The following is a 12,798-nucleotide window of genomic DNA, read 5'->3' on the forward strand; positions in this document are numbered from 1 at the left end:
CGCAATGGATAGTGAAGTACACAGAACTGTTCTGTAAGAGATAGAGTGCATGCATTTCTAAAATGCAAACCGTAATCCCAGTTGATGCTTATACCCAGCGCCACACCTAAGAAAAAACAAAACAAAAACAAAATACAACTAAAATCCCTTTTTCTAGTTATTCTACTCATATATAAATATAAATATATATATATATATGTATATATATATATATATATATATATATATATATATATATATATATGTATATATATGTATATATATGTGTGTGTGTGTATATATATATATATATATATATATATATATATATATATTTAGAGAGAGAGAGAGATTTTTTTTTAACATTTTTGTATTCCTGTTTAAAGTACCTTACATCTATCATATCATATACATTTATGACTGGCTACTGTCTCAATCAATCACAATAATATGACCTCTTGGACAATAATTTCAGGTACATTCAGGACTTTCTGTAAAAAGTCTTACAATTTTCTTTACAATTCATTAAAAATACAGAGGAGCAAAAATATTGGTGATAGAACAGTCCACTGTCCTGCAGAGGCTGCAACCGTAGTTCAATAGAGTCTTTCTTCTACACAACTAAAGAGAATTCCACACATTTTCTCCTCTAAATGCTTCATTCTGTACGGATCTCTGTCTCTGGCCTCTGTATGGCCAGGTCAGTCTGGATGAAGGCTCCCTGGCCCAGTGCTGTGGAGTATGCTCTGTTGTTGTGGCTCACTGTGAATCCTGGAGCCGGATAGGAGCCAGAGCCTCCACGTTTTTGAACAGGGGCCTGAGGCTGAGGTACTGGGTGATAATCGTCCAAGTTATCATAGTGGGACTGCACTGTTTTAGTGGTGTGTTTCTGATATGAGTAATCTCTGTCCAGTTCAGGGTTTCCCTGGCTGTAGTGCTGCTGCTCTCGGATGCTGTGTGATCGCTCCGGTTTGGAGCGGGAGTGTTGTTCCCTGGGGGCTGATGGCTGGTCGTCTGTACTATGGTAGCTGCTTGATGTTTTCCCTTTACTCTGGTGGAGGTCAGAATCAGGGCACTCGTACCGTGGTTGGAAGTTCCTCTTGTTGGGATATTCCTGCTGCCAGTGTTTTGACCTGCTGCCATCTCCACCCAGCTTGTCGTCTCCAGTCTCATACTTGGCCTCGTGTCGGCCGCTCTCCTGCTGATGGGACAGACTGTGGCTCAGAGAAGCTGGAAGGGAGTGAGAGGATTGGTATTTCTTGGAACTGCTTTGCTTGGTGAGCCCATCTGACTTGTCACCCGCTGTGCTGCCCTGGACATGCTTGTCAGTCTCCATGTACACAAGGACATCAGGGTCTGACACCATGTGTCTGGGAAGGTAGCGCCCATCCTTGCTTTCGGCTGAAACCAGCACAGCTTTACCTGGGTCAGATTTGCTGCGCAGGTGCAGGGTTTCATAACCTGATATATCTGCTGGTGCAAACAAGCCGACATTGTCATACTGAGAGAGGACAGGGCCTTTAATCTTCTGTCTGGCTCTGCTCTCCCTGCGGATGGAGTGCATGCGGAGCCTTTCTGACTCCTCGGGGTCCCACGCGAGGTAAGCAGCAGCCTCCTTGGTCCCATGACTGGGTGGCATGTCCCTGCTCACAAAGCTGTGCTCCTTCCCAGGTGGAAGGCGAGCAAGGTAGTGGTACCCAGTTGCCTTTCCACCCGGTCGGCCAGCAGCGGTTCCCAGATCTCGGCTGCCATGTGAGTGGAAGTGCCGGACTCGGATGGTGCCGTAAGGGTCAATGTCATAGTAAGGTGCTTCCAAAGGGCCGGAACCAGAGTACGGACTGTAACGATACTGAACCCGTCCATTCTCAAAGTAAGGCTGCAGCTGGGTGACATGGTAGTCAGCTTGTGAAGACTGCTGCGGGGGCTGCTGGTAGGCTTTGCACTGATACACGGGCCGATGGTAGAAGAACATATCATCATCTGGAGGAACTTCAGTCCTTTGGATGGGCACTGAACGGATAGTGGAAGGTACATGGAGTGAGTGCACTCTGCGGATGGTGGGATAGCCTTGGGGTCTGTCATGGCTATAACCCTGATGCCCTGGCCCTGGAGACACATACACACTGCGAGGGTTTCCTCTGGACTTCATAGAGTGGTGGTAGGACCTGGGGCCTAAAGTGCTGTATCTGTTGTCTAGTCGGGCACTATAAGGTATCTGAGGCTCAGATTTGGATACATAAGAGAGGTGTGGGGGGACACTGTCTGGTCGGAAGTGGTGTGGAATGGACTGTGGGCCTAGGGGAATAGACCTCTGGTGGTAGTATGCAGCTCCTGGAGGTTCAATTAAAACTGGTTCTCCTTTAGCGTGGTACAGGTAGGCTGGCGGGTGCGTGGAAGATTTACGAGGAGAAGGAGGATGGTGAGGCAGAGCATCCTCCAAATGGCCAGGCAAAGGGCCCTCACCGAGGATATGGTAGGAGGCTTCACTTTGGCTGAGTGCTGCTGTGGCCAATTTGCTCTCTATGGTGCGGACAGGAGGTGCAGGAGGTGTGGGTCCGTACACGTCATGGTACTTTTCAGACTCTGTACAAGGCTGTACAGGCTTTATGGCCTCCCAAGGCTTCTCAACAGGCTCAGCAGAGGTGGGGGCCACTCTTGCGCTGGCCTTTAGGGGGAGCTGAGGTTGGGTTTGAGGTTGGACCTGTGTCTGAGATTGTGTGTGAGGCTGTGATGGCAGATGAGACTGTAGATGAGGCTGTGTCATAGGCTGTGTTGGAAGATGAGGCTGTATCTGAGCTAGGCTCTGCTGCTGAGTTTGTGTTTGGTGCTGGGGCAGTGAGACAGCCTGCTTCTTGGGCTTTTGAGTTGTTGGAGGCGGCTGTTCTAATGGTTTTGGAAGGACTGGGGGTGGTACAGTCTCCTCTGGTTTAACCTGAGACAAAAAACAACAAAACAGACCCTTACTTACTAAGGAAAGTTTGCAAAAACAATTTGAGCATTGCTGTTTGGGACAAAAGGTTATCATATCATGCTGTGCAGTGTCACAAGCCTGGTCACTGGTTATTTCAAACATTCCTCTTTTTCCTACTGGTAGTGGTTTCTCATGTTGTAGGCATATTTGGCTTTAAAATACCAGAACACAGTGAATATTGACAAGCTCTTACAACTTAACACGACTTAAACCTATAAAATATAACATATTAAAAACACTAGTTAAACTAATAGCAAGCACTACAATTAAATATTATCTAGGCAGGCCAAAATACTACCAAAATAATCCAAGTAGAATATCATAGCATCTAGGGGTGGGGGGAAAAAATCAAAACAGCATAGTATTGTGATATTTTTGTGTGGCAATATCGTATCGTCACAAATTGCCAAGTATTGGATTTTTTTAATTATATAATTTATTAATATTACAAATACAAAATAAACTTTGTGTAGCCTACTGGAATAACATAATCAGTTGCTTTTTAGTCCACTACATACATTTTGTTGCCAAAAAAAAAAAAGAAGTGAGATGAACACGCAGAAACTTTATCTTATTAGATAATACAGATGTTGACAAAATTTTCCTTTGGGGACATAATTTGCTGTTGAAAACAGGTAATAAATCACAAAATATTGTAATATGTTTTATTGCAACACTAAGCATATCACAACATGGTTTAATTTGTAATAGTATTGTACTGTGACTAAAGTATCCTGATGATATCTTATCATGAAGCCTCTGGTGATTCCCACCCAGAATAGCATTAAATAAACTACTCATCTGACAACCCCCTTGGCAAATGTATCAACACATTTGGTGTTTTTACTCTATGCCACAAACATTTTGCATCTCACACACTATAGTGTAGCCCAGCTAGCTGTTTCACCATGTTTCTGGTCTTTATGCTAAGCTAAGCTAACTGTCTGCTGGCTATAACTTGGATGGACATGGATGACAGTGGTATCGGTCCTCTTCTTTAACTCTTGGCAAGAACACAAATAAGCACACTTCTCAAAATGTTGAGTTTGTCTTTACCGCTACTCGCTCACGTTGTGCTGCATATGAATTATTAATTAATTTGGATCATGGTTACCACAGCTCAGGGGTGGGAATCACCAGAGGCCCCCCGATTTGACATTATCAAGATACATAAGTCATGATACAATATTATTGTGATTTTTTTAGCAATAACATATGCAGATATATTGTGATTTATTAACTTTTTTAACTTCAAATTATGTATTATGTAAGAAAAACTTTGTCAAGTAGTTAGTCTGTTTAACTCACTTCAATCATTTTTTATTGCAGCAAAATGTATCAAGTTGACTAAAAACACCACTGATTCTAGCTGGCTGCCAAAAGTTTAATTTGTATTTGCAATTTTAATAATTTATGTAATAAAAAAAGGTACTTAGTTTCAGTGTATCAATACAATATAATATTACCACACAAATAATCATAATATTGTGCTGCATTTTTCCCCACCTTTACTGCAGCTTAATATCACAATATAATGACCCTTTACCAGTCCCTCCAGGATGATGTGATCGCAACAATTAATGCAAATTCAGCCAATTTCAGTGAATTCTGCGTGACCTTGCAATTTTATCCATTCACCACAACTTTACTGCAAATTTGACTATTTAAAATGGATGAAACTTCATTTCACTGGAGAGCTGCGTGTCGGGTATTGATGTGCTCAGCTCCTCTCTCTTTCTGCAGGACCAGAGCTCTGTGCCTAGAGTCACGCACGCACGCACGCATGCAGGCACACACGCACACAGTGACAGGGCTAACTGTTAGCATCACAAAGCTAATGTTACCCCATGGTTATTCACAAGTTTTATGACAGAGTCGGCTGTTTTGCTGTCACTATGAGATTAAAGGTGCTGACACACCAAACCAACATCAAAGAACTAGCGGCGACGAAAGCCAACTGTTGCGTCATCTCACATCACCTCACGTCACCCTGTGTCAGTTGCATTTGAACACACTACAAAGACTACATCCGACGGCCAACTAGCATGTACATTCTGCGCCTGCATGAGGAAATAACTCAAAAAGGGAAACCGGAAGTCCGAGGAATACATGAGATAAACAAAGTAGCGGTTGCCTACCGCTGTTATAAACCAAAAAGAAGAAGAAGAAAAAGTTTTTCAAAGAGAGTGTGGTGCATCCTGTCAGCTGAGGGGTTTCCTATCTGTGCAGCCGAGCACCGCAGCACCTCCACGGACTATTACATCCAGACGGTCCCAGTGTTTCCTCCGCAGGCTCCACTTCACTCAGCTGCCCGACTAACCCGCTGCTTCTTCCCACTTTAACCTGAATAACAAACCGGGGCTCGGTGCTCCGGTCGGATCCAAACGGAGAGCCGGGGCTAGCTGGGAGGCTAGCGGAGCATTAACGGCAGCATGACCGGAGTCTGTCGGGCAGCTGAGTGAAGTGGAGCCTGAGGAGGAAGCACCGGTTAGACCCGGTTTCACTACAGGCAGATTCACTTGCTACAGGGGTGAGGAAATAAAACTTGAACAGCCAATCAGAGTAATCTCTCTCACTGACAAGCTCCGCCGCTGATTCAACATGCTCAATCGGTCGAAAAGCCGCTGACAGGGGTCCGACTAGTGCGGGACACACCGCAAAAACTAGGGTGACAGACGCTCACCGACGGCCCGACATTGGCCGACAGCTGACCATCAGCCTGGTGTGTCAGCACCAACAGCTCGGTGTCGGATGTTAACCGTTGCTGCAAGGCTTCTGTCCAAGCGGTAAAATATGATAAGTAGTGATGAGATCACATTATGCCGTGTTAGCTCGTGCTAACCACGCAGAGAGAACAGGAAGAGAGCAGCTAATTCTGTGGCAAACACTGAAAGTTCATGATAAAAACTCCTAATCTCAGACAGCATTGCAACTATTTTTACAATTTTCACTGCAATTTTATTGCAACAACAACAAAAAAAGCCTGTAAATGCTGCAACATGTCTGCAAGTTTTAGAAAAGCTGCTGTGAAATCAGGCATTTTAAGCTGCAACAAACCAAAAAACAGCCAGCGAAATCCTAGAAGGACTGAATAATAATCTGGAAGTACCAAAAGTGACATGATACTCACTTCAGGAACAGGCTGTGTTAAAACTCCATTATCTTTGCAGCTGCCACTGGGCAAGGTCGCTGGACTTGTATTAGTTGAGCTGGTGCAGCCTGGAACGTGTCCCGTGACAGGCTTCTGCCTCTCTGGACTTTTCCTTATTGGGGAAGTCAAGCTGGTTGAACTGGAGTGAGGGGCACACTTGTAAAAAGGAGTGTCTGGTGGTGTGGGGTCTGTTTCTGGCTGTGTTCCAGGTGGAGTTATAGAGGACTTGGTACTGTCTGATGGCTTGGTAATAGTGCTGGTTAACTCTAGAGGCTGCTGTTTGATTATAGGACTGGAAGCAGAGGTATAAGATGAGGCTGGGGTGACATTTGGAGCAGTACTGTTTGGTGGTGGGGAACTTCCTCTCCCTGCCCCTTCCTCAGATGGCAGCTGGAAATGTTGGACCAGTGGATGTGGCAAGTCCTGGAAGTGTGAGGCCTCCTGTGGCTGCAGAGGGGACACAGGTGTTGGGGGCTCAGAGGACCTGGACTGAGACTGAATGGAGACCTGCTGAGCAGACTCAGCAAGAGCCAGGGCCAACATGCGGGCAGCATTTTTAGGAGGAGGAGGAGGAGGAGCAGTAGTGGGAGCTGAAGAGCTGAGGGAACGAGGGGTGAGGTCCTGGGGTGAAGAATCCGGAGCTACGACTCCTAGCGAGGACACAAAAATACAAGGGATCTATAGCTGAAGTACGTATAAGCAAGAGAGCAGTAGATGAACAAAAAGAACTGAGAGAAGGTAGGCTGGTTTTAAGGTGCTTCAAAACTGGGAAGCAAGGGAAAAGTTAAGCGTGCTGCTTGGGCATCATATGAAAAGATTTACTGAAAATGAAATCCATGCAAACTAAACCTAGAAAAAAAGCATTCGTAGAATTAATAGCATGACTTATTTGTAATCTGCATTATGGAAACAAAATAGTGACAAGACAGAAAGAACCAAAAACAACACTTAAATGAAGTCATTCTCTGCTCCCTACCTTGATGCTCCTGGCTGCTTGCAGCTGGCGCCTGCTGTATGCTGTCCTCTCCCTTCAGCTCTCGACTGTCCACACTGTCAAAGGCTGCCAGTTTAGAGTGCAGCTCCATTTGGAAAGCTTCACTTAGCGATGGCTCAGCTGCCCGCAACAGCACACTGCCCATCAGGGGTGGAGAGTCCTTGGCTATTGAAGGAGGAGATAACGGTTGTGGAGACACAACCTGTCCCGCTGTGTTCTGGTCAGGCGTCTCTGTAGAGAAAAGCTCTGAAGTTGCAAATGGGGTCAAACTAGTGGTTTTTCCACATTTAATAGGCGACACAGCCTGTGTGGGTTTATCAGTGTAAGAATAGGAAGTGGTCAGTTTCTTGCTTTCCACCTTCTCTCCAGCAGCCACACTCAAGTCTGTGGACAACACGGGCGACATCAAGCTACCCAGGATAGTGGTAGAGATGAGGTTAGAGCCATTGGTCTCGCCACAGACACTGCCCGGACTCCTCTTTAACGTGGAACCCTCAGCCCCGGCAGGTGAGTCATCTAGGGGAAAGGAGTAGGAGGTGTCGGGGAGACTGCACTGGAAAGACATGGGGTCAAAGTCCAAGGAGGCCATGCCAATGTCTGGCGGGCTGAGGTCCACATCTTCACCTGCTGAGCGGGGAGGTGATATGAGGGCAGGCACACAGATGGGCCCGTCGTCTCCGTCGCTGTCTTCTGTGGCACCCAGGTTGTCATAGGAGTTGCAGTGCTGCCGGCTGTCCAGCAGCTCGCCATTAAAAGAAGCTGACAGGGCGTCGCTGCTGGAGCGTGGCCGCCTAGGACGGTACACCTTGGACTCTCCTGAGAAAGGACAAGCAAATAATCAGAACCTATTTCTTTAAACTGGCCCTGAGTATAACTTTAGTCTGCACTGTGGAAAGAGCACTTGAAATATGTTTTTACATATACATAAAAATATGATATGGGCAGCACTGACTGATTACACCTGTTATGTTGGGTAAAAGATTACCTTCAACATTGTGCAGGGAGCTCAATGACTCTTCACTTTTGGCTGATCTTAACGTTGCAGTGTCTCCTCTGCCTCCTGAAACACAGCAATTAAAAGTATTTAGCCTTCTTTGGTCAGATAAGTTCTTCTCATTGCACGGCCGAAAGTGAAAATTGGACTACTTTTATTTCAATCGTGGAGGAAGGACTCACCGGCCAGAGCCATAGCCTTTAGTTCATTAGGTTCACTAGGGTTACGGTGCAGCTTGCGCTTGGACATGGAGGAAGACTTGCCCAGGTTGAAGAAAGAACGCCAGCTACCCACAGGAGACTTCTTGGATTTAATAGGAGGCCTCTTCCTATGATTAAAAAATGGTGGTGGGCAAGCAGGCAGGGGAAAGTTAATATCACTAACTTACATACACAATACACAACTGAATGACAACTTTTGACAAAATGATCAGTCACATGCATCTGTTTTAAACTGCTTTTTCAGCATTATCTCCATGTTTAGGGCATCCAGTGTCACCTGACACTGCAGACAGTTAGGGTCCTGTGACAAACTGGTAATATGGTGCAGGTTAAAAATGACTGTGCCTGCAGTTTGACCAGCAACCAGCAGGGGGAGACACATTCCAATATGATGATCAAAGCCCAACTGACATTTAAATGCATGTCTTTTGCAACAAATTCTACAGCAGATGTGCACTCAGTGGTGTGTAGAGTACTGGAAATCTATACTCAAGTACACGTGTAATAACTCCTGTAAAAGATGACCCAAGTAAAAGTGAAAATTACCATTTGAGAGGCCTTAAGTAACAGTAAAATATACCTAGTTAATAAATTACTCAAAGTACAAGCTACTTTCCATTTTAATATTTTTAGGGTGTCTGGCCAGTTCAAAAAAAAGAAGAAAAAACAGAAATTGTTGGCAAATTTTTTAGAATTAATTCATAATCCTACCCTTTTTGATGAGGATTAATGATTTTAAAAGGCCAACAGACAACTAGCTACAACATAAAGTTGTCATTATCGTAACACTACACATGAAAAATTAACGTACCAGTAACTAACTACATTTTCACAAACAGTGTGTGCAAAACTTCAGTGTGCTTGCAGAGGTTAGAAGAGGAGTTTTTAAAAACAGAGAACTCAGGGTTTTTTGGGATGCACAGCAAGCCCTTCATTATCTAACTGTTGTCTGTTTTTGATTCTGGTATAAAACGCGTGGCCAGATGTGGCAAGGGAGTGCAGGGTTTCCCCCAGACAGACTGACTTTGTTTTGATTTTGATGTTAACAATGCAGCTAAGAAATTAAAATAAGTAGCATTTGGTCTCACATGCATAAGCTTCTACCCTCAAGCCACAAATATACTGAGTGATGACCCCCTAACATTTACAGTTATTTATTACTACTATATTGAAGGAAATTGAATTACATTTATTTGAATATGGTATATGATGCAGATTTGGTGTGTATTCATGAGTGATAGAGGGCAAAACAAGATTTTGCTTGTTGTAACAAAGGTATAAATGGCAAATGCAGTGAAAGAAAAAGTAGATCACTGACTAAAAAAATATATACTCGAGTAAAGAGTAGAAGTACAGTTAAAAAAAAAAGACTTGAAGTGTACACATTCTTAAAAAAATATTTCGACTCAATGTGTTACTTGTAACGCCTTACTATCTATCCCTGTGTGCATTGTAAGAAAAATATCTATGTCTCTTTCTGTGTCTTAATTGCGATTTTATAGTAATTTGCTTTATAAAGACAGTCATTAAATTACCTAACAGGAAAAGGAGTTAACAAACCTCTCAGTCGGAAACTCGATAACAGTGTGGAACTTTCCCTGCAGGGCAGCTGGACCTTCGCCCACCTCGATGTACTTGCTGTCTTCAGTGACTGGAGAGTTGATCTGAGCCTGGGTCCTGGCTTGAGCTTCCTCCAGACTCAGAAGTTTAGTGGAGGGTGATGAAACCAGCAGGGACTTGGGCCGTGACAATGAGTTGTGACCTGGTGATGTGGAATGGTGTTTATTGCTTACGGAGAGGCAGCAGTGGGTTGTGGAATGACAATGTGAATACAAGTCTTATCTAAGATGCCTGTGCGTACCTGCTCCTTCCCGTATTAGTGAGCTGAGCTTAGTGCTGAAGAGAACATCCACATGGTTGAGGATGAACTCCACCACCACCGACTGGATTCGGACTTCCATGAAGGCCGCTGTGCCGCTGAAGCATGCAGATTCAATCTGCTTTGACCTGACAACAGTGAAAAGTAAAGCATTATGTTTAATACATAAAACGTGCAACATTTTAAGGTAGTAAATCAAACATACTTTGTGACAAGTCCACCTGAAAATGCTGAAGTGGTGAGATTTTAAGTTGCATAATTTTTGTAAAATGATTTTGAGATGCATTTCCTGCATTTGATGTTGTCTTTATCAGCACTCTCCCACAAACAGCTGCTTAAATCTATCCATTCAGGCAGAATGACTTTTTAAAACTGTACTTTCTGCTGCACATAGCCCATTAACATGGCTAATTCAAGAAAGCATTAAAGTGAGTAGCATGAAAAAACAAAAAACAAACAAATCATGAGCTCAACTACATAGACATCAAACTGTGAAGATCACTAGATTTATCTTGAGATGTTTGTTCTTAAAAAAAAAGTAACTCAACGTAGAACAGCCAATCAAGACAGCTTGAAAAATATGCATGCGAAGAATATTAGTTGAAGCAGGATGGCCTCTCACCTCAGCAGGTTAGGTGCCCAGACGATGGCCAAGTTCTTGCTGTGCATGTTGGTGATGTAGCTGAATGCTGCTAGGCGGGAAAGGTGTCTCATAAGGAACTCCAGGGTCCTAGGAATCAAATATTCATGTATTCAGATTTAACTGACTTCCACTAGTGATGTGCAGACTAATGGCCATGATAGAGCTTCTTCTTAGGAGCATCAATATTTCACGTAGAAATTTGCATTTGTATGCTTTCACAAATGACAGAATATTGAATTCATCATCATCAACGCAAAGACCAGCTGGGACCTGTTAAATGATTCCACCCAAACAGTGTGGCACCAGAAAAACCTGTGATTTTACCATAAACAGACATAACATGAGTGTGCAACTGTAATCTGGCAGCTCCCGAGGCTGCCAGAGGGGGGCAGTGTGCCTCTACACTGACCTGTAATGCGGTGGAGGAAGCTGCTGGATGACATCATGGATTTTGATGAGTCGTTCTTCGTCCGTTGCTGCTGATACAGCATCCTTCAGAGTGAAAACAAAGGGAGAGATTGGGAGATAAACAGAGGGATGTATCGGTATATCAACATTCAGATCATTCACTTGTCATCCCAGGTACACACAGCTACATGGAGCAGGGAGGGGACAGTCTGCAGCCACAGACACCCCCCCCCCCCCCTCCCGCTGCCATAACAACCATCAAACATTTACTTCATCTTCAGGAACGCCTCTGTTGTGCTTGGAGAAGGTTTTTATTCCAAGTCACACAGAGAGTGGTTTGCTGCATTTGTAATGATAGGGTGTGTCAAGTACAATGCAATTATTTTAGGGTGTCTGTGACTCAGAACTGCAAGATCAATTTGCAGAATTCCTATAAGATAAATGTGAGGAACTTCCTGCCATTGCTGTAGAGAACAAGCACAAATTTGAAATCAGTAGTCAGTCACACCCACTCAATGACCTGTAGGCCATCTATGAGCACTGTCATAGTTAGCAGACTTGTATCCACATGTAAGTGTAAAAAATTGTTGTGTGAGAAGTGTTGAGTCCTGCTAGGGCTTTGCTTACAGAGAATTTCTCGTAGAGCTGGTAGGTGAGCAGGGGGTTGGGCAGCTCTCTGAAGTAGAGCTTACACAGCGAGCCAACACAGTGGATGTCCTGGATGTAAACATCTTTGGTCAGGTCGGGGATCTGCTCAGAATCAAACTCGTGCCTGATGAAAGAGAAAGAGGATAGAAGCAGAGTCAACAAATTAACTTCTTGTGAAAAAAATTGTATCAGTAAATGACTGCTGTAGTTTAATGGAGACATGACAAAAAGTAATGCAGCATTTTCGTAGTGTTTTAGGAGACAACATTATTGATCTGTGCCTACATCACTTCCTCTTTAATCTTCCTATTTCTGTTGAAAGTTAAAACATATCCAATGTGGTAACAATCTAATCTCAGGCTGCACATAAACAGTCAGTACGTTTACATGACATTAAAGAAAGTCAATTTATTGTGTTAGTCTGACTAAAATTGCACTTTTGAAAAACATGTAAACATGTTAGTCAGACTACAATCGTACTAAACAGAATTTCTCAAAGTCAGACTAACACACCCAGATAATGCAATCGGGAGTCGAATTACTCCTTCATGTATACAGTCAACTGTACCCAAACTGGCCTGTGTGCCGTGCGCATGCTCTACAGTTTCCACCTTGGGCTTTGAACTGGATGTCAAATAACATCAAAGGCGTCCCAGAAGACGAAGCCAGTAACACCATGGCGAAATCTAAATCCAGAGCTGTACATTTCTGGATGAGCAAAATGTGCAGAGCTGTAAAGTTGTCCACCATGGTACCAGTTTAGCTAACTGTAGCTAACTTGTTTATTTTGTCTGTGACATAAGTCAACCAGAAAAAGGTCCCATACTAACAAGCTGAAAGGGGGCATATCGCTTCTTCTCGTAGCAGAGAAGGGCATACTCAATAAATGATTCCTCTCTCCTGCTTGTAT

The 12,798-nt window shown here is 43.9% G+C and overlaps 1 protein-coding gene across 5 annotated transcripts in view; it reads right to left on the minus strand.

The window, feature by feature from the left end:
- Nucleotides 1-270: 270 nt before the first annotated feature.
- Nucleotides 271-12,798, minus strand: part of arhgap32b (Rho GTPase activating protein 32b) — a 198,347-nt gene continuing 185,819 nt past the window's right edge. For all 5 annotated transcript variants that reach the window (XM_049591465.1, XM_049591464.1, XM_049591463.1 and 2 more), the window contains 10 exons: nt 11,868-12,012; nt 11,242-11,324; nt 10,812-10,919; nt 10,172-10,317; nt 9,871-10,072; nt 8,272-8,417; nt 8,081-8,155; nt 7,078-7,911; nt 6,081-6,751; nt 271-2,911 (listed from right to left, as the gene is read on the minus strand). In XM_049591465.1, the coding sequence (XP_049447422.1) occupies nt 638-2,911; nt 6,081-6,751; nt 7,078-7,911; nt 8,081-8,155; nt 8,272-8,417; nt 9,871-10,072; nt 10,172-10,317; nt 10,812-10,919; nt 11,242-11,324; nt 11,868-12,012 (4,684 nt within the window). In that variant the 3' untranslated portion in view covers nt 271-637. The remainder of the gene's footprint in view (nt 2,912-6,080; nt 6,752-7,077; nt 7,912-8,080; nt 8,156-8,271; nt 8,418-9,870; nt 10,073-10,171; nt 10,318-10,811; nt 10,920-11,241; nt 11,325-11,867; nt 12,013-12,798) is intronic.

The sequence above is a fragment of the Epinephelus fuscoguttatus genome, linkage group LG12, assembly GCF_011397635.1.
Source record: "Epinephelus fuscoguttatus linkage group LG12, E.fuscoguttatus.final_Chr_v1".
Taxonomy (NCBI): domain Eukaryota; kingdom Metazoa; phylum Chordata; class Actinopteri; order Perciformes; family Serranidae; genus Epinephelus; species Epinephelus fuscoguttatus.